We start from the raw sequence: 21,037 nt of genomic DNA, 5'->3' as shown, positions 1-21,037 counted from the left end.
GATGAAATTTTTTATAAACATTTAAATGCTTTAGGAGCACCATTTCAGACCCTTAACATGTAAAAACAGGAAAGGAATGTAATCTCTTCAACTTATTCACTTCACAGAAGGAATAACCTGTTTTCTAACACAAAGTACAATTACATTATGTAGCCTTTTGTTCTAAAGTATACTTATGTAGCATAGAATTTATATAAATTCAGTCCTAAAGTGAAGACTACACTTAATATTTTCCCAGGGGCTTACATGATGCTGTTAGAATTCCCTACAGTATATTTCCAATGTACTTATCAAAGTATCTTTTTTAATAGCCTGTCACCATTAGTTCTGACTTCAGAAGAAGTCCTAAATTTTTATTTACTGCCAATTCACAAGCTGTTCAAATTCTATCAACTTTAAACTGTTGCCCCTTTTAAGTGACATGTAATGAATTCTATTAAATTGTTATTAAGCAGTTCTTTCACCAGCTACTGCCCTTAGGATAAGTCCTTGCAGAACAGGAACAGATTAGCATTACAGCATGAAATGCGTAAACTACTGAACTACACCTCTAAAAGGAGAAATCTGTATTTTGAAAGTAGCTAACTTTATAAAAAAAGATAGGAAAAGGCACAGTTTCTCGTTTAAGGTGAAGCAACAAAGATTTATAATAAAAGGATAGCAGCAAAATCCAATAGCATTGCACTTACTAGTAGAATTATGTATGTATGTACATGTTTGCAGAAGGGCACCTCCAAATTTTCCTACAAAGCTCATCTTTCACCACAGGCAACTAAAAAGAAGGCCTGGAGACCAGTGAAATCTAAATGGAGTGTTCTGTTTTTTTTAAAGAACACAAATAATTTTAAAAAATGAAAGCTAAAAAAAATGAATATATATATATATTAACTCCAATTCTATGTATTTTCAGAGTTTTCGATAAGCCTAAGAAATAGATTAATTGTGACATTTACCATCAGACCATATGACTATTTTACTTTCAATGTAAAGACAAGACCGTGCTAAGGAAGAAAAAACAATGATGCATGCAAAGAATTAAGAGTCCTCTCAGCTTCTGGAATGAAAGTCTGTCTGGAGACTTACTATTTAAGCAGCCTGTATTAAGAATAAAGACTTTATTCTCAAGGGAAGCTGCAATATTAAAATAAAAAAATACACACCCTAGCAATAAGGATGCTTTATGAAAAATCACATACTCAGCACTCAAGGTCAATTTTCTTTTCCATTTCCTACTGCTTAATAACATAACAAAGAGAAAGAACCTCTTGCACTGAGAGCAGCAGATATGAGGAAGAATTCAGCTGCTACCATGACTGGGAACCCGGCTCATTTTTACAAACAAAGATAAAGTGGAAACAAAATCCAGATAAGCTATTCCTGTTATTCATACCTACAGCACACTTAGTACTCCCAAGTGTCAACTTATCCATACCATCCTGAACTGTGCCAAGTTACAGAGCTCCATCGCAGCTTACAGACTGAAAGATTGTGCCTCTGTTATTCTAAGAGAGCACCAAAGCAGTTTCTCGGTACTTCACAGACTGCTGCAGAAAACAGGCAATCTGACATTATAATACGAAGATATAGTCTGAAAAACTGGAACCATAAACTGCTGCCAATCTCTTGTTTGCAATCTCCTGAGCAACACTATATCAATACCAAACACTTTTAAACCATTTAGATGTCACTGGAATGAGTGATGATGTGAGAGAATTAACCCAACACAAAAACTGAGACCATTCTTTGTACCTTGATTTTTCACTTTATAAACTCACTTAACTTCTAAACAGTAGTACATACCGCATGCGATGGACCAGTAGACTTGAGAGTCTGGTGTCTGATGCAGGATGCGAAAAGGGGCCACTTTGGATGTAGAATCCAGCACTGCATCTAGCGTTCCCACAAGAAGACCTGTAACATTTAACAAAACATACACAGCTTGGTGAAACTAAGGTCTTGAAATGCACACTCACCTTCCGTCTCCGTTCTTAGAGAATAGGAGTGCTACCCAAGTGAAGAGTTATTCTCTAATAAACACTGAGAAATTAAGAAACACAAATGAGTAAAGCCAAAGTGCTCCAAGAGGAACCTGGTTGTGAGGTAGTGATACTTTCATCCAGAAAAAGCCATTATAAACACAGCCTGAGGATGAAGAAGGTCTTGAGATGACACCCATGGAAGTAATAGCCATGCAGCATGGTAAACCAGAGAATAACCTGAAAAGGAACGCAGTAGTTCCCAGACTTTAATAAGCACAAGCAGTAATTGAACTACCTCGTAATTAGTCATGTACTGTTGTTCTGTTTTACAGAGAAAGGAAACAATTCTCAGGAAACCGCAATTCCATTTTGTCCGATTTATAAAAAAAATCCCACCCATTGTTTTTACACGAGAAAAACCTATCATACTTTCTGTACCTACAGAAGTTTTGCTGCTCATTCCATACTCTACTATAAGTACTGCCCTACAAAATACCTGCCGTTCTTTATCAACACTCTATCAGAGGACTCCTACACTCAGTACGGAACACTTAAGATTTCATCCATGCATGAGTATATTTCATAAGGTACATTATTCCATTATATGTTATAACGCCAGATGTAATGGCCATGTCACCTCCTTTCCACTACAGACTGAATTAGCTCCTATTAAGCCCAGCTCAGATCAAAATATAGTAATTCCATTAATGAGACCCGCTTCAACTCTCATGACAAATGAGATACTCTCTTTCAAAAAATTTCCTGAGAAAATGATTACGTAATTTAGCTTGGCAGCCAATATCATTCTTTCTGCACAGTAATATAAGTGTTAGACACCTCAGAGACCTTAAAAGTTGATTTTAAATCTAAGGATCAGAGAATTCTAAGAGGAGAAGAAAAATCTATACAGAAAAAAACATAAGCTTTTGGATCCTGATGTTCAAGTAAAACTTCTTTTTATGAAAATACAAGTGACAAAAAGACAGGCAATATCTTGTGCTTCCTTCCTGTATTTTCTAGGCTTGGCATCCTTCTAGCATAGCTGCCTAAATGGAAAGTTCAAATAAAGCAGTGCTGCCAAAGCAATCACACACAGCCTTTAATCTCCTACAGAAGAACTGAAATGTAAGGCCTACAAGTGAGGCAGCTACCCAAGAGATGCTGTAAAGTAGATCATGGATGCAGAACCTTTCATCAAGAGTTGCTATTAGGGTAGAGAGCTTGTATGCAAAGTTAGTACATGCCTTTATAGCTCCTCTAGGTACCCTTCCATGGGAACTGAGAGTTATATTTTGATTCAATCTCTAATATACTATGGAAGCATTAGATTTGGATTATTTCAACTGTATTTCTCAAAAGTTATTTCAGAATTTTTAGGCTGGCTTCTACTACCTTTCATTCCAATTTCCTGCCATTAATCCCCTCTCAAGTTATGGGGAGGGTATTAAGGTATATAAGGGAGGGAGGGTATAAAAAGGTATTAACTGTGGGAATACAAGGAAGCAAACTAAGACAAAACCAAGAGGTCTAGGGCAGCCATCCTCAGAACATGCTTCCTAAGGATTCACTTTCAGCACAGAGCCTGTGTGACCTACCTCACTGTGGCTATTCAATTTTCAGAATGATTTTCATTCTCTTAAAAAAAAAGGTGAATAATAATAAAAAAGCACAAAGAAAGCCCAAAGGCCAGTAAATTTCATCAAAAATACCACCTTGTAATGTCTGCAGTTCATAGCCTGTAACTTACTGTTGAAAAGTAGCATTTTTTGTAGTTTCAAACCGAAGTCAGACATTGAATAGATAACATTCTGAGATCTGTATAAAGAGCTTTGCCTTTCTGAATGAGTCAGAACACTGAGCTCATCTCAAAGATGGCTGTGCTTTAGCAGCTACTTTATCATCTTTTACAATTTTCCTGATTTAATTTTTGTACCAGGGCGTTAGTCACCATTTATGAGGTCGATGCAAGCGCTGAGCTTGAGTGAATGCTTACGACAGCGCCCCAGAGAGCGGCACTCCTCACTGCACCCGACCAGCTCCCGTCTGTTGGAAGGAAGGTTGTTCGATTTGAACACAAGCAGCTGCACCGGGCTGGGACTGGTCATTTCAACAGGTACGCCAGTCAGTGCTGCTTTGTCCACAATACAGACCGCAGGTTTGTGCTTCAGCTGATAACCTCGCAGTACATTATGAGCTAATTTCACCGCTATGGTCACTGGCATAAATGCAAGGAATTGGCAGTTCCATCTTCTTACCCTAGCCCTGCATGTGCTCTAACTACGAGCTGTGAACTTTTCTGAATACTGTACTGTCAGTCAGGGTTTCCATAACTGCAAGTTGTTGGGTAGTAAGCATCACAGGAAGCACTCTCTTTTATTGTGATTTCCTGTGGGAAATCAAGAACCACGTTCACCCAGGCAAGCATGACCAACGCTGAGCGGTTTGCTGGCACTCTGCTGACCCCATTCACAACAGCTTGCTGAAAAATGACTCATTTCCAGGGTTGCAGACAAGGAAAGATTTAAAAGTCACCTGTACAATGACAAGGATATTAATTGTAACATAAAGGAACAGAGAACAAGAGTATCAGCAACTGCTCAGCCCAGATACTAGCATTATCTCCATGAGGGATGCAAGGGGAAAAATCAGGCCCTATTTGCCAATTCCTTGCTAATGAAATGCAGCATACATTGTTCTCAAACAAACAGTTTTAGGGACAACCTTCAGAAGGTCATCTACTCCCACCTCTGCTCTAAGCTCGACCCGCAGTGTCTAGTGGTGATTTCACTCAAATCATCCTCTAGCCTCACGCAGGGAATGACTTCAGCTATAGATATAAAAGGCGATGCACATTCGCAAGGAGAAAAGGTTCTGCTTTCGGAAAACATTTTCAATTTCAGAGTTACTTGTGTAAAACCATTACGAAATACCCTGGATACTTAAATAAATGGAGTAAAACACCCTACAAAATAATAAGAAAGGGCAAGGAAAATAGAATAGCTTTGAAATATGGAAGCATCCCTTTCAAAAGTTTCTCTAACACTCAGTTGACAGCATATGAACATTAGCTGATAGAATATCAGCAAATAGAAAGAGTCTCAGTAGTCCAAAGCAAACCTTCAGAGCTACGTGCAGATGGTTCAGTGGTACAATGAAGCAACGTACCAGAGCAGCAGCTCACGCAGCCTGCTTCCTACTATTTTCCCGCAGAGACATGCACCAAAACATATTAGCAATGAATTCTGCTCTCAGTTGTACCAATTTATGGCAATAAAGATAATATATATGAAAATAACTGGCTGGCACATTGCAGTTTGGGAGCAACACTGCCTTGTTCTTCCGTATTTATTTCACCAAGTACATCAAGAGAGTACTACTGTTTGCTTTTCCTAAATAGAGTGCTATTGTTCTGAAGCAAAGTTAGCACAAGCCTGTTTTCTCCTCTGTCGCCTAACAGCACCTCTGAGGTCAATAATTAATGATATTAAAAGTGGATCAGCCCATCTCCTGATTTACTACATTACTAGTGTTACTGGACATAAAATATTTATATGAGTAGGAGTTCCTTACAAACAGAGATACTCTGTTAGCACAACAGTGGCCAGCCCCATATCCCTAAGGACTTGGAACAGCAGACGCTTCCACGCACTGCCAAGTACTCACTCTTAGTTTATTTACATCAACATAAAAAGGAGAAATGCTAGAAGTTGAGGAGGATGCCTGCATGATCCTGAGGTAACCGAACAGACTCGGTGCAACCCTGCAAGGACACCTCACAGCAAGGAAGCCTGAAGCAACCTTAACAGGGTTTTAAACAGCCACCTCCTGAAAACTAAAGTCCGTACGTTTAGAAGAAATACAAACACGAATAAAAATCAATGAATGAACTTTACAGGATTTTTAATGTTGTTTTTGTATCACAAAGTCAACCCGTTAATAACTTGTGAATTAAATAGGAAAATAAAACTTGAAGGCAATGCAATACTTAGACACAGCTGCAAGGAGTAATATCAACAGGAAATATACTTAGTATGAGAAATATACAGATTTACTACAAAACCTATATCCATTGCCCAAATATGTGACAATGAATTCAAGTATGCCAACCACAATTTAAGCGCCTATATTCTTCAAGAAATCCCTCTTAAAAAACAGAAAGCGCAGGTCTGTAGAAACCAACTTTCACAGCAGCACAGCACACCTTCTGTAACATCCCCAGTATCGGGGAAAATACACATCGGGAGCAAGCTGTTGTCAAATTACAGCACAGGAGACCCAAACTGCAAAGCCCTACTACTAGAAATACTTGTTTACGAAAGAAGGATAAAGCTTCATTCCAGGGTGACAACAGAGCACTTTGGCTCAGAAAACAAATAAGTAAAGGTCCAGCTTTCGCTAAACAAAGACACAAATATAAGCCATGAAAAGCCATTGGCTTGATATATTTGATTTAAAACACATGAATGCCAACTTGATAGTAAGACCCTTTTTCCCCATCTCTTAAAATTAAGCACAGAATTATCTTTTTTTTTTTTAATTTTATTTCCCAAAGGAACTTGGTCTCATGACCAAGAAACCTCAGCTTAATGCAATGCTGAACATGGGCTGAGATGCAAATGTTCTTAGGTAATTGAGATGTAAAACAGGTTAGTTTAAGCCTGCAGTGAAAAAGATTTCATCTCTGTTTACAATAACTCACGTACATTACAGTCAGTGGATGGCTCAGGTAAAACAATGGTAACTCATTAAACTAAGGTGTGTATTCAAGATCATATGTAAAAGTACTTGTGGCAATGAATATCCCTGAGAGCAGGGAAATTAGAAGCACAACTCTGAAAAAAGTAAGCGTCAATCTCCTTGGGAGGCATGGAGAAAAGCCTGACAGATGCCAGAGCTCCTCTTCTTTGCTTCTGTACGGTTAAAAAGCTGTACAACATGGATACGAATTTAATACACAATCACAGCTAAATACAGAGCTGAGAAAAATCTCCTGCAATGTTCAAACAGGTCAGCACCTTCTGCAGGGGCCAAGCAGAGGAGATGAACTTTAGCAACAGCCCTTTGCTCTTGAGCCCAGTGGGGAGCACCAGTTTTGCCTCTCCAGGCTCAGAGCCAACTCCTCCACTCTGCAGCAAGCCACAGCACCTCCCGTAACTGCTGGTAGTCTGACTTGACACTTCCAAGGGTGCTTAGTCCTGTGGCCCCAGGGTGTGCTTGCTCCTCTAATTTGGAAAGTGAAAGTATTTGGGAAGTGACCAGAGTACACGCTGATCATTTTGCCACATGCCATCCCCGGATGTAAAAATGCTCCGTGACACAGTGGTATTATTTGTCTTGCAAAATATACGCACTGAAAAATAATCTTTGCTACAGCTGCTGAAAAGAAAAACGCAGCATAGATCATTGCAGATCTTTATTCATCTAGCAAGTTTTCCTTTCAATTCCTGTCAGACTGGAAAACCCGCAGCAAGCAAGCCAAACCGAAAGCTCCAGTCTGCTAAAACACCAGCAAGTATAAATGATTTCTACCATTTATTCTACTACTGTACACTTAGTGGTTCCACAGCACAGAGCTTTAAGTTCTGAAAAGCAAACACCTTTGCTGCGTACCAAGTCTGCTTACAGTAAAAGTTTCCTCTCCCATCCTACTGTTCCTACCAAAGTGAATTTCTGTAACATCACCAGGTACTTTTTTTCATTGGTCCAAGAAGAAATTCTCTTGGAGACGAGGTCCTTGCCACTGATACCCACTACTCATAACACTTTCACATAGCTCCTTTTGCCAGATACCAGATAAAGACAGTTTCCTCAGAACACATACGCAAGTCTAGCTCTGCCTCCCCTTCCTCCAAACTCCTACGCCTGCAAATTAGCTAGCAATGATGCAGACAACAAGCTACATCCTTTAAAAAGCAAGAATATCAGCAGGGGAGTTCTACAGATTCAGGATGGCAATAATCGTTCCAGGAAAACTAGGACTTTTTCCTACATTTGGGATCCCCCTTTCTTCAAGCACGGCACGAACAGCAAGCAGGGAAGATCAGTTCCAGCCACGTACTTTATTGACAGGTGTCTTTCCTCTCACAGCTGTGTTTTACTCTGAAGCAGAAAAAGGAAAGTTAAAGCAATGGAAGCAGAAAACAAATCATTTGTTTTCTGACATTTCAGTGAAAGATCAGTACTTTGGGACATCAAATACCCATTTATATAATCACTCCAGGAATACCTGTCTTCTAGGTAAGGTCCTGTTTAAGCTATAACCAAAATAATGTCTTTATGACCAACGTGCTTAATCTCTTTAGACCTCGCTTACAGCATGTGCATTCACAACACAGTGTTCTTTTTCCCCTCTTAACTGTGCTTCAGCACGCAAACCATTTTGTCTAACCGCATTCTTTCCAATACACTCCAGCAAACCTGAGCAGATCTTCCATGGTGGCTCTGCAGAAAACAGAAGGAGCAGAGGACACAGCCACACTGCCAGACATACAACAACAGATTTTGTGACAGTCTGCAGGCTGAGCTATCAGGAAATAGAACCAGCCAAACAGGTTACAATATCTGTATCCTTAGGTGAGGTCTATGAAAGAAAAGAGAAAGAAATGGGAAACTATGCAGGTACGTAACAGCAGAGAGAGACAAGGCTAAGCAAAACCAGCACAAAGCACCTCCATCCATTTCTATCCACACTAGCCAACTAGTAACTATGTTGTGTGTAGAGACGAGCCTCAGAGCTAACTGTCACCGAGGGATTACAAACTGGCCCTGCTGTGTAAGTGCAGAAGGGTCATGCAAACAAGTCCACGTGTGGTTTCCTTTATAAACCTAGGTCAGCACAGCAAATCCCAGCCTTCCTTCAGGTAAGCGTCTCTGCTGCTGTCTTTCTATGTTTGGTCTGCACCTGCTTTTGGTTGCTTCCTCAGTACTTGCTCCTTCCCTCCTCAAAGCCCTCCCCGCCAAGCATACTCCTGTATTGCTGGGATCCCTTTCAGCTGCCTCCTCAGCCAGTCCCATTGCTGCTGCTCAAACCCTGCAGCAGGTCTCACCTTTCTTCCCACCCCAGGGTTGAGGCACGGCCCCTCCACTCCTGCAAGACTTCTACCTGCACTGCTGCCGCCTCCTTCACTGCGAACCCCCTGCCCCTCCGGCTGGCGGGCACCTCCACTCTTCCATCACACCTGCTGGAAAACGCTGCTCGGGAGAGCCAGAAAAAGGCTTCACTTGGCACACCCGAGATGATCTCATAAGATAATAGCTGTTCATTGGTGTTTTCCTGCTAAAGCAAGCACTAACTTTCTTGAGTAACATACAGCAATACAAAATTAAAACCTGACATAGCAAGTTGTGCTAGTTTATACCTAGAAGGCTTGAATATTTTTATACCTGCATACATTATTTCCCAATTCTCTTGTTAGTCTTTCTTATTTATAATTTTAATTCAGTAACATCTTATTTTTGTTTTTGTCCACTGAAAAAACACGTACAGATGAAATCTGAATGAACCTCAAATAATGAGAGAAGTTATAGAAATACAACGTGCGACACCACACGGGAAGGCACCCTACAGGAACTTTCATTCGTGTTTTTCCATGCTATCAAATGCCATCAAGGACAGAAAATAAGCAGAAGTCTCACCTTCAACAAAAGCAGAAGGGCAATAGGATGCCCCAGCTGTTTGCCAGCTGCAAGTCTACAAGGATGCTTTTAAACGAACACCTGATTCTAGGTCTCGTTTCATGTTCGTCACAGTTCTTACGTGAATTTTATCACACGGCCAGACAACCTTTGTACTGACTCATCTGGCTTTGGTTTCCAGACACCAGGCCAGAGAACGGCCGGTCTAACCTGATGACCACAAGTCTTCCAAGGTTGAAAAATATGACCCCTGGTTCTAAGTCAAAGCCTGACATTATCTGGAATATCATGATATCCCTAGAAGGGAACCTGGGATTTTGCAGCGATTTCTTTTTACATTTTCCCTGTTCCCTGCAAGTGGTTCAGATACCAACGAGGAATGCCCTTCCTCCAGCCGGGAGGGCTATTTCTACATAGGAAATTCCATCAGCCAGACAATCTGATGTTGTTGTTTTTTTCTGTTGGGCAGAATAAACCAATGTTTCGACAAGACAATTATGCCTTATGTTTAATACACCTTACACTATGATGACACAGTTAGAGAGCGCCTAGAAAACCCAGAGATGCAACTCACTCAAAACATTCAGGAACCATACCCCAACTTTACCCTGCTCCCTGGGGCATTTCTCCTTGAAAGGGGCGATGCCTGACACCACCAGACTAGGAAGGAGTCAGTTCTGGCCTGAACAGCTCCCTCACCACAGGGAGCTCAGTGACGGCCGGGGTCCCTGCAGCACCTTACGAGCCACACAGAAGATAATTAAAAACAGAAACTCTGGTCCATACCTTTAGTTCTCATGAAACAAAGTTTATTATACTGGTGTCAGTGCCCTGTCAGTTTCTGGATCAGCTGCTCCTGAGACACTCCATCACAGCACACGCTTATTTTTTGGAAATTTATTTTTCAAATGCAAGCCCAGAAGCACCCAAGCAGGAGCTCGCTTCCAGCAGCCTCACAGGCGGATCTGCCGGCCCCTCTGCAGAGCTGCCAGCACGGGGGGCACCCAGGAGGCCCCGCACCGAGCCCCAGGCACTTCGTCCACCCTTCCCTCCCCCTTTTTTCCCCTTCCCCTCCCCACAGGACGCCCCCCAGCCGCCCCCCGTTGCAGGGCAGTACCTGCCAGCCCGCCGCCGCCCTCCTCGCCGTAGCCCCGCCGCCTCTGCAGCACGAAGTACTGGTTGGAGCGCTCCAGCACCCACAGCTTGAGGGCGTTTTTCAGCAGCACCTCCTCGGGCTTCAGCCACATCTCGGCGGCCCCTCACTGCACCCCCCCGCCGCCGCCGCCGCCGCCGCCGCCGCCGCCGCCGCCGCCGCCGCCGCCCATACCCGCCGCCGCCGCCCCGGCCTCCCGCTCCCACGTCCACAGCCCGGGTGCCAAGCGCCGCCGCCGCCCCCGAGGCATGCTGGGAGTTGTAGTCATCGCGGCAGCCCCGCCGCCCAGTGACGGCGACTGAGGGACTACAACTCCCGTCGGGCCTTGCGTGGCCGCCCGCCTCCTCGGCTGCTGTGGCGGCAGCCTGACGGGCCGTTAGGGCGATTGGAGGGAGGGCGGCGGCGACTCGCGGAACGGGACTGGCGCTCGTCCCCCTGCGGTCTTCACAAAGGGATTTTTCTTTTATTTCCCTTACACCATCCAAAGAAGTCCATTGGAAATGTTGGCCCAACATTCATCACCAAAGAACATGGCTTTTTATTTATTTAGTTTTAGCACTTACGCTTGTTTTCCAGTCAGCACCGAGACTCACACCACAAGAAACACGCGGCCGGCCTGCCATGCAGCCCTGACCGCTGCCCTCCACAGGGCCACACGCCCTGTCACACCACCCACAGGTGTCACCTCCCAGCTGGCGTGTCACACCACCAGCAGACATATGGCCAATGTTGCCTATTTACATACCGCATTATAAAAAAAGACAGCCTGCCTCCTCGCTTCTATCACCCAACGAGATTAAGAGCTATTGTGGAACGGTGTTGACGTTTTGGTTGCCTTAACAACAGTTTGACTCAGGGGCTTTGTATTTTTATGATTCGTCTGAAACAACTTTATCATTCATTCTCGTGGAGTAGTTCTTCAGATCATCTACACACTGACTTTACCCATTGTTCTAGGGTAGAAAAAATCAATCTAGCCTGGTAGCGAGTGAACACCTCCCCAGGAAGCCACGATCACAGCTGCTCAGTCTTCTCGTTAGTTAGCTCTCTCTTCTGGTGTTTCTTCACCAGTCTTTTCACAACCTTGTCAGAAGAACCATAGCTCTCTCCCTGTGGCATGACACGTGGTAACACTCTGTTTCCTAAATGGTATCTTCTGGTGCTGGCCATAAACAAAATTTAGGGGAGTGGCGTTGCCTCTGCTCCAGGTTGCTGGTGCTGAGGAATTTTCAGAGGCTTTTGCTAAAGATAACTCCAAGTGTGAAAGATTCACTCCTGCTCTTTATTCCTGACAGATTCTATCACTCGGTACAAAGTAGGTCGTTCCCGTTTCCCAGAAACTTCTCTGCAGTTTGCTGCCCTGTCAGATCCTTCCTTTAGCTCTCTTTCTAGCATTATTGACCTTCCTAAGATTTTCCAAGAGTAGTGCTTTATTGATTGTGTATCATATGAAACATCCAGTACGCATTTGTTTAAACTCAGCCTCTACTTTGAAGTCTTCTAAAAAAAGAAATTATGCACATCATGCGCTAACAACAGATTTCAAACTTGGCACTTTTTCGCTTTATCCTTTGTTTCCTTCAGCCTCTTCAGCAGTCCCAGATGTACTCCGTGTCCCATAGAGCTTCTGCTAGCCACTGGTCTATCTGTGAGCACAGGCACAATGAGATTTTGCCAAGCACTCACAGAAAGATGTTTGGCCATGCCTGGCCACTTCCAACTGCATAAGGAACTACTGATCCAGCAGCACCAAGGTGAAAGCAGCACCAAGCATGCAGTCACATTTAATTCACTAGAAGTTTTCGAAACTGGATGAATTGCACTGGCATAAGACATTTTTTCTTCCAATCACTCATTACACCATAGCAAGATAACTCCAGTATTAAGCAGATTTACCTTTGGGACTGAATTGAACTAATACTACTATATTATTTTACCTATTTTAAAATAGAGTATAATAGAAACAAATTTCTGCTGCCCTACATTTACTACACCGGAAAAATGAATTAAAAGTCATCAGCCAACATGTGGTATCTAACGTAGATAAAACATTAATGAAACAAGGCAAACAATTAAGATATACCAGCATATTGTTCTCCATGAGGCGGTCCCCTAAATCCCCCCATCTGAAGTAACAGACATGAATGGGTTCCTGTGGGTGAGCTGTTGCTGTGGCAGCTCCTGGAGATTTACCAAAACTGACAGCGATTCCTACACAGATGCTACTTTTCTAAGAGCATTCCCTGAGGGAGTATTTACCATTTAATTTTCCCCAATTAGCCAAGCCCTTGGATAGGAAATACTTATTTAGGATCTGACACAGGTCTTCTAATACTGATGCTAATTGTAAGGAGAGATGCCTTTGGCATTCCTACCTAGAATTTGGCTGTTGGCATCTTGCACAGGCTAGACGTGTTAGAACATATGCTGCTTTCTTATGTAAAATTCAAACTTTTTATTCAGATTAAAAAATTAACAATAAAGCTGCTGCTTGGAAAATGCTTTGTTTTCCTCTCCATTGGTTCAAGGTCCTGAATGTCTTCCTTTTTTCCAGTTCCCTCAGGCACTGGATTCTTAACCAAATACTATTAAGATGCAAAGAGCGATGAATTTATTTATAGATGCTTAAATTCTGTCTTAATCAGTTCACAATCATCCTACAGTCTAATCAATGCATCCCACAGCAAGAGAGATCCATTTAGTGCTGCGGAATTTTTCTTTCACTGCATTAAAGACCTCCTGAAAATGGCAAATGATTTCCCTTCAGTAACTGCAGCCAAGAGTATATAAATAGATAAATAGCTACATAAATAGATTTTGGCTTCACTTTGTATAACCACCAGTTTAACAAACAGTGTAGAGAACTACATAGCTGTTAATTCACTGTGGGTGAACTTCACAATTTGGATTCAAGTTTCCCTTAGAGCCAAAATGAAATTGCCAAAACAAAAAAATTTCCTTTCATCTACTCCAAAATGCCGACCATTACAACTCTGAGGGAGTTCAACGCTATTCAGATCTATGCAGGAAAGACATTGATCTAAACCTGGGTGAAAAGGCAGGACTAGCTTCTGACCTGGTATATGCTAAACACTGGATAAAATTTAATCAAATCAAGCAGCCAAGGTAGATGCATGTATTTGTTCTGTCCAGCCGTTAGGTCACTTGACAAGCACAGATCCTTCCAACTAAAGAGTGAGATGGACCACACCTCTCAATTTTATGGGAAATCCAACTGCTCTCTTGACTCACACTAAATTTATATGCTTGCAGTCCCTCAACATATGGCCTCGTTTCCCTTAAGCAAAAGCTCAGTTATAACTACATTTCTATAGTGACATCTGATTTTTTTTCCTTGATATGAGAAAATTCTTTAAAATTTTGCATTTACAATAAAATCCCACTGTTGTGAAGTCTGGTTTACAAGAAAGCACGGTAATACAGCATCTGGTGACAAGACTTTCTCTCCTACAGGGATAAAAAATATTGCCCAACCTTGCTTTAAGAACCTGAGGCATTTATGTGTCTAGATCAGAGCTTTCCTGGGGGAGAAAGATAAGTGACAGCAGTGAGTAAACATGCTAGATGACGTTTGAACCTGTTCTGCTTTCTCTTTGGGGACAGAACAATTGAGATGTCTGTGACTCAATGGAAACAGAGTCAAAAGAGGCATTCATTTTAACAACTGTTACCCCTTGTGGGCACATCATTTTTAGCATCTTACATGCAAACGTTAGTATGCGTAGCAAAACATCGAAACTACTGCAGAATAACAACAAGCTCACATTGCTTTTCAGGAATAACCCTACCCTCAGGCACACTCCTGTTTGCATCTTGCTTAAAGGAGTCTATTATGTCACAACACACACATATATATTCATCTGTACACAGAACCAACCAAGCCGGTAGCATCACAAAAAAAACAAGTGTGTTGCACAGTGCTCTAAGCAAAGCCAGCCAAAGACAGGTCCTATCTATAGAAACTTGAAAATACAAAGTGCAACTTCAGAATTTCTTTAAAGCAGCAATAACTGTAGCAATGTTCTCAAGGGGAAAACCTCTGCGGAACTGAGTGAAATAAGAAAAAAGTTTTCTCAAAATGAGACAGCAACAGACCTGAGCTCACTATAATAGTTTGCAAAATTTTCAAACTTTCATTTTAAAACAAACCCTTGCATGGAGAATATTTACAAACAGAATCTGTATATGGCAGGCTCTCAAGGTTAAGATGCAAAACCAGAAAAGCATTTAATTATTTTGCCTAGCAGCTCAAATACTGTCCCAGCTACAAACGCTGCTCTTACTCCCTTGATTGTACTTCACATTTGATCCAACCATCTTCAAAATTTTTCTAAAAAGTAGCATAGATACCTTGAGCTCTGAGTAAATTCACATCTTTACAGAATACGTTTACAGCATCAGATCCTATCTTAGCCTGAATTGAGTTCACTGGTGTTCTGCTGCTGCATCCCTCCTTACTCTACTAGTGCACTCCTTGAGAAAATGCTGTGCATCCACCTTACCCTTGGATTTACCATTAGAAACACCAGGACTGGAAGAAATGCAGGTTTATTGCTTAAGAGACAGCAAATAGAAAAGCTGGAATTCTACCAGAGAAGTAATCCATATGCATAGGATCAATAGGATCAGAACAAAAAAAATGCCAAAGCACCTCTCAATAAGTTGAGTTGGTCTGAATTCCCTTCCCACCTTTTTGTTAGTGATGGTTTGTTTGAAGGTTGAATCTTGTTCCCATTAAACCCAAGACTGCCAGATGACTCCATAACAGCATGAGACTATTACACAGCTTATACACCATAAATTTATAAAAGCTTTTTGAAATGAAAATGAAATTAAGCATTCAGGGGGTGTATTCACAGCTTGCCAGCTCCCTTCTCTGTCCTACATTTCAGAGGTAGGATAGGAAGATCACCACAGCTATCAGCAAGATACAGTTTCAGCATGAAGTCAGATTATACTTAGGTTTACAGTTTGAGCCCATAACCCATCAATGCTTCCTGGACTTGATGGGGAAGTCTGCAAAACAGAGTGGTGGTCAATTTGGTTGGGCAGCATTTCTGTACTTTTGTGTAGTGACACCTTTGCCTTACCCTGAACTGAGAAGTACTATGCAGTACCTACTGCTAAATTAGGAAATAGTAAATATTTGTCAATGTCTAGCTTCCTAGTACAGAACAAAGGGCACTTAATTATTTCTAAAATGCTTTGTAAGACAAAGAGCAATAACTTTTAAGTAAGGATGGGAATGCTGATCAACCAGACAGGAAAGTGAGATGCAAGTGATCTGAAGAATTTGAGTAAGACTGCCTTGTGCTGATCCGTGCACAAACAAGTAGTTCACAACTACGTCAAGCAGCCGGCAAACAAATCTGTGGCAGGCATAGGGAGTCCCTAACACAAGAAGATAGAATTCAAGACAACATGCCCTTTGTGTTACCACCACCCTGCCAGTACACCCACCTCTTGGCTATCTAACCTCGAGGGCTCGAGGGCCTGTCCTAACGTGCTTGTTTTTCTTGTATATTGAGTACAGCTACTGGGCTCAAGCCCCTCAGCAAAATTTTTAATCCATGTAATGGAAGCATCCAGCACATAATTAGCACTCCTTACTCCAATTACTTTGAGCAAGCACTGGTGCTTTTTGGCCTCGCAACAGCAAAGTTTCAGGGTTGTGGGATGGGGCAGAACTGAGAATAGCATTTGCTTCCACACGAGCTGATAAGCACCATTTAGTGTCAGACAAACAGGTCATCAGAATATAGTTTTATTTACATTTTCATATTCAAATTCAATACAAATCATGAAATATTTACAACATCCTTAATTATACTATAGATAAGAAAAGGCATTGCTTTTCCCCTGCAGATTTAATAGTACCTTATTGCGGGCTTTAAGACAAAGCTCTGCTAACATTAGAAACAAACCATAGTTACAGAGATAAAAAAATAAAGTGCATCTGTAAGATGTCCTCAGTTACCTTTGATGGGCAAGGCCCTAAACTTAATATTGAAGTATCCAGTGTTCCTCCCCGACCCCTTCAACTCCCCACAGATGGCAGAAAACTTTTCCAATCATGTTACATTTACAGGACATCAGCTTTAGCACACATGCAACACACTGCACAGCAACAGTCCACCATTTTTCAGAGACTGGGATCTTTCCTAGGTGTTGCCTGAACAAGACACAGCAGATCCTTTGAGAAGGATCTACCTTTTCATCTTTATTTCAAGTCTTCCAGAAGCCATCCCAGACTTCCACAAAGCCAGGACTCTTGCATATTGCTGCTGTTAGAGATTGTTATAACTCCAAAAATCATACAGGATCTTTCAGACTAATATCAACAGGTTTGGAAAGTTCCTGCATTTGTTCCCTTTGCAGTATTGTGCAAGTCAGATTTGGCCTGTTAGCCTGAAGCCCTCTTTTTCCCTTTAGGAAATATGTGGTAGGTGGATTGGAGTGGAGAGGTCAAGAGTCAATCTCTTCACCAGATAACCAAAGACAATGCGGGAAAAATCCAGTTTGACAGACATTACTCTGTACTTTCTCCTACCAAATTAGTGCACTGAAATATTAAATACAGTGTTGCTTTAAACTGAAAAACTGTGTCTGGTAAATAAGAATTAGACCAGATCAAAATCTATTCGTTTACAATGAGAATCCACTTGAATTAAAAACAATAAACAACAAAAAAAACAAGTCAAAACAATTACCAGTAGAGACAGCTACTATATAAAGAATGTTCTCCCTATAAAAGGGACTCAAATGCTGAATAGAAGCTTTGCTGAAGATGGAACTTTTGTTTTAGTGTTATAATCTGACGTTTTCTTTATATTTAAGACAGTTTTATCTGAAGAGTGCTAAAACTAAATTCCACATGGGAGATGCAGTTTCAAGAATTGCAAACCATATAATCATGATTTAAATCTATTTGATCTCAGCATTTCCAAGGCAACATCGCTGCTACAGTCATCCACTGGATTCTTACAATGTTTGGTATACACGTGATGGCAGTAGGCAGCTCCTTGCAGAAGGCTTACACCATGTTGCTGGGCATATTCTTAGGACTTGACTTCATGAACTTGCGTTTCATCTCCCTCAAAAGTTGGGTTGTCAAGGGGTGGAACATTCACAGCTGAAGGTTGGGATTCATTATTTACAAGATGTGTGTTATCATCTATCCAGAACAAAAACAAGAAAAGACAAGTTAAAAAGCGTTACAGGCAAGCTTTACTACCTTAAAGCAAAACACACTTGCTTTATTTCCACAAGCTCACTGCAGTCATCTTTTCTAGGCTTTGGAGTTCAGTTCTCACTAGCGTTGGGCAAGCACAGGTTGTGCATGCAAGTGCCAGAAGGCAGCATGAAGCAACAAAAAAGAAAATAAGGAGACAATTCTCAGGTGACTTTAGGGCTACTAAAGACAGGCATCAGGAGTAACTCCAAGATACTTGGTTCAGGATAAACAGTGGAAGACATGGCAATTCAGAAAGGATGGCCTTCTCCCTACACAGTATTTTTGTTAGGTTGACATAAGTATTTGTCCTTGCCACTGAAGGTGAGAATACACGAGGGCCTGAGCCATCTAGCTAGTCCAGCATCACTTCATTTACTTATAGGGATGCCATTTCAGCTTCTGATGTTTAGCTTATAGGAAGTGCCCTTTGTTCAGCTAGGGTGCCTAAACAGGACACTTCCATATACACTTCACTCGCTGGGGCATGATGTCCTACAGGTGGCAGCAAATCCCACACTTTCCTATTATATCAGCTAGGCATCCAGCAGGAGAGCTAGGCAGCCACATCCCTTTCACCTGTGAAAGCCTCCAAACTTATTCCTCTTTCCAAGGCAATTCCACCATCCAGGATAATTACACTAATTTGTATATCTGGAATCTCTTTCAATTAAAAGAAGAAACCAGAAGCACTGAGATTGCTGGCAGAGTTGAATATTAAAAGGCATTTTCAATATGTATGCTCTTGTTCAAAAAAGATAACAAAAGATGCTAAAATATTTGCATTTGGAAATGCTAATCGTCTTTTGCAATTAAAACACTCTGAAAAGTGTTCAGTGATGACTCAGCCTCGGCAAAATCTGAAATTCAACAGGAAGCATATCATTTCTGGTTTTGCATCATTTATGCTAAAGCTGGACAGACTTCCTAAAGATTTTCTGAGTATTTAATTACTTAAAGTGGACAGATGTGGTGGCAAAGCAACACTCACTCATCCAAAATGTAATCTCCAAAGAGACAACAAGAGAAGGAAAATCTTCAGAAATTCCCTTTGGCCTGCAAGTATTAAGCTTGTGATTTTCAACTTCTCTTTTCCTAAGCTTCTGGTTTTAATTCAAGTTTAGATTGTACCTCATTTGAATAAAGTAAGTATCAGAGCCAAGTGCTAAAACAACAGGGAAGATGAACACCTTGTTCTGCAGACAAGTCTTAAAGCACTGCTCTGTTATAAAGGCAAAAACACCCTAATTCATAGCACAATCAATGGAAGGGCAATGCAATCCAGCAAAACAGATGAAGCAATATACTTACTTTCTGATGGCGCATGTTCCTCCAGAACAGATTCATCTGCTCCTTGTACAGAAGCATATCCAGATGATGCAGTTTCACTACGACTATCTTCTTCGTTAATTGAAGTGACATTTGATGTCCCACTGGATACTGTAGCTTGCACAGACTCTGTCCCATCTTCTACATCCACCTTTGCAAAAAAAGAGAAAGTGCTTAAGTTACAGCTTTGAAGGAGTATACATCTTTCCAGAAAAACAGTGTCTGCAGGGAATGAAGTCTTGTTGACTTTTACTCAAAAGATTTCAAATAAATAAAAAGCTCTGCTGTTAACCTTCAGCATCATAAGTGAAAACCAGCTACTGTCTATTTAGAGTGGGAAGTTCAGATGCAGCTTCCGCATTCTTCAGCTAGCTCTTCCCTTTTATTGCCCAGCATTAGGAAAATCTATTTTTCTTCCACTCAGTGCAGGTGTCCATCCTCCAGGCAAACTCTGATGTACATTTTAGCTGCTCCAGGCAGTGTCAGGCACTGGCAACAGCATCTTCCTCTGGCATTTGCCCAGATCAGAGGCAGAACACACGAGCAATTCTTTATGTATCCTAGCGTAATATTGATAGTGGCATCCACCACCAGGAAAGACTGACTTACCTCAACACCCAGAACTTTGAGTATGTCACACTTGCACATTGGGCATGTCCTGTGTTCTAGAAGCCAGGGGTCAATACAATTCTTGTGGAAGAGATGGCTGGTGGAAGAAGGTAACCAACAAGTTATGTTTCACATCAGTGAAGATGTTTACGTAGCAGCAACTAGACTTATTTACAAACACTGAAAGTTCATTCATTCTAGAATGAATTACCTTATTTTGCCAGAAGTTGCAGTTGAAAGTTACAGCTAGCTGGTTAGTCTCTCAACCTATAGCTGTTTTATGGTTATTGGTTTCTCTACCCAGCTTGCTAAAATTCAGTATTATCTCTGCTACATCAGTCTTAAGTTGTTGGTTTTTTTTTTTTTTTTTTTTTTAAATCACTGTACAATGGATTCCCAGCTGATACTTTTAATAATGCAAATATTGACACCAACAGTAATATCAAGGTCAACTTTTGTCATGCAGATGCATGACTAAATAGCACTTCTGTTAAAACTACATAGAAAAAAACTCACCAGGTTACGTCCTCAACATAAACTACACTCCCACACATTTACTTTGCCTATACAGTCATTGTGTATTCCAAGTGGATATTTGGCAGGCTGCATACACAATAAATTAAATATAGTTCATAGCCATTACAGATGCAAATGTTTGCTTCTATGAAGATACTCAGTTCCACAATGAGTCTGAATTAGGACACAGATTCAGACAGACTACTTGAAATCCTGTAATTTGCCTGTTCCTTCTGCCTGAATAGAAACAGCAAGGCACACAGGCACTGTTCAATGTTAATCACGTCTCTATTGTGAAAGAAGTGAAGAGTTCACCACATTTGGTGTTCGGTGTCCTACACCTAAGCATGATACAAAATTCCCCAATTCAGCTTACATAAACATCACTTCCTTCCACCTGTACCAATGTAATGTCTATAGTACAGCCTAAAACTTCCTTGATGCGTGACAATTTTGAGAACTTGTGCTTAGGTCTGGTGTACCTCTCCTGCTATAAATGCCTACAGTTTGACTATCTGGACAAGAATGCCTTCTGCAAACACATACGCCCCAGATACTCAGATA

At 41.4% G+C, this 21,037-nt stretch overlaps 2 protein-coding genes across 6 annotated transcripts in view; both read right to left on the bottom strand.

Annotated features, from left to right (window-relative positions):
* TBC1D8B (TBC1 domain family member 8B) overlaps positions 1-11,018 on the bottom strand; it is a 39,653-nt gene extending 28,635 nt beyond the window's left edge. For 3 of the 4 annotated variants that reach the window (XR_014571927.1, XM_083797156.1, XM_083797158.1), the window contains exons 1-2: positions 10,732-10,990; positions 1,801-1,911 (exon numbers count right to left, since the gene is read on the bottom strand). Coding sequence is in view for 3 of the 4 variants with exons in the window: in XM_083797156.1 (XP_083653282.1) it covers positions 1,801-1,911; positions 10,732-10,861 (241 nt within the window). In the remaining variant the exon portion in view is untranslated. Of the gene's footprint in view, positions 1-1,800; positions 1,912-10,731 lie in introns of all 4 variants that reach the window. The other variant, XM_083797157.1, reaches the window with a different exon arrangement.
* A 5,518-nt stretch (positions 11,019-16,536) lies between these two features.
* The window catches only part of RNF128 (ring finger protein 128), a 40,930-nt gene continuing 36,429 nt past the window's right edge, over positions 16,537-21,037 (bottom strand). For both annotated transcript variants that reach the window (XM_083796647.1, XM_083796646.1), the window contains exons 5-7: positions 19,958-20,054; positions 19,331-19,499; positions 16,537-17,962 (exon numbers count right to left, since the gene is read on the bottom strand). In XM_083796647.1, coding sequence (XP_083652773.1) covers positions 17,847-17,962; positions 19,331-19,499; positions 19,958-20,054 — 382 coding nt within the window. In that variant the 3' untranslated portion in view covers positions 16,537-17,846. The remainder of the gene's footprint in view (positions 17,963-19,330; positions 19,500-19,957; positions 20,055-21,037) is intronic.

This window comes from Anser anser, assembly GCF_964211835.1.
Source record: "Anser anser genome assembly, chromosome: 13".
In the NCBI taxonomy this organism is placed as follows: Eukaryota; Metazoa; Chordata; class Aves; order Anseriformes; family Anatidae; genus Anser; species Anser anser.
The sequence above is the reverse complement of the archived record's forward strand: the minus strand, read 5'-3'. Positions and strand labels throughout refer to the sequence as shown.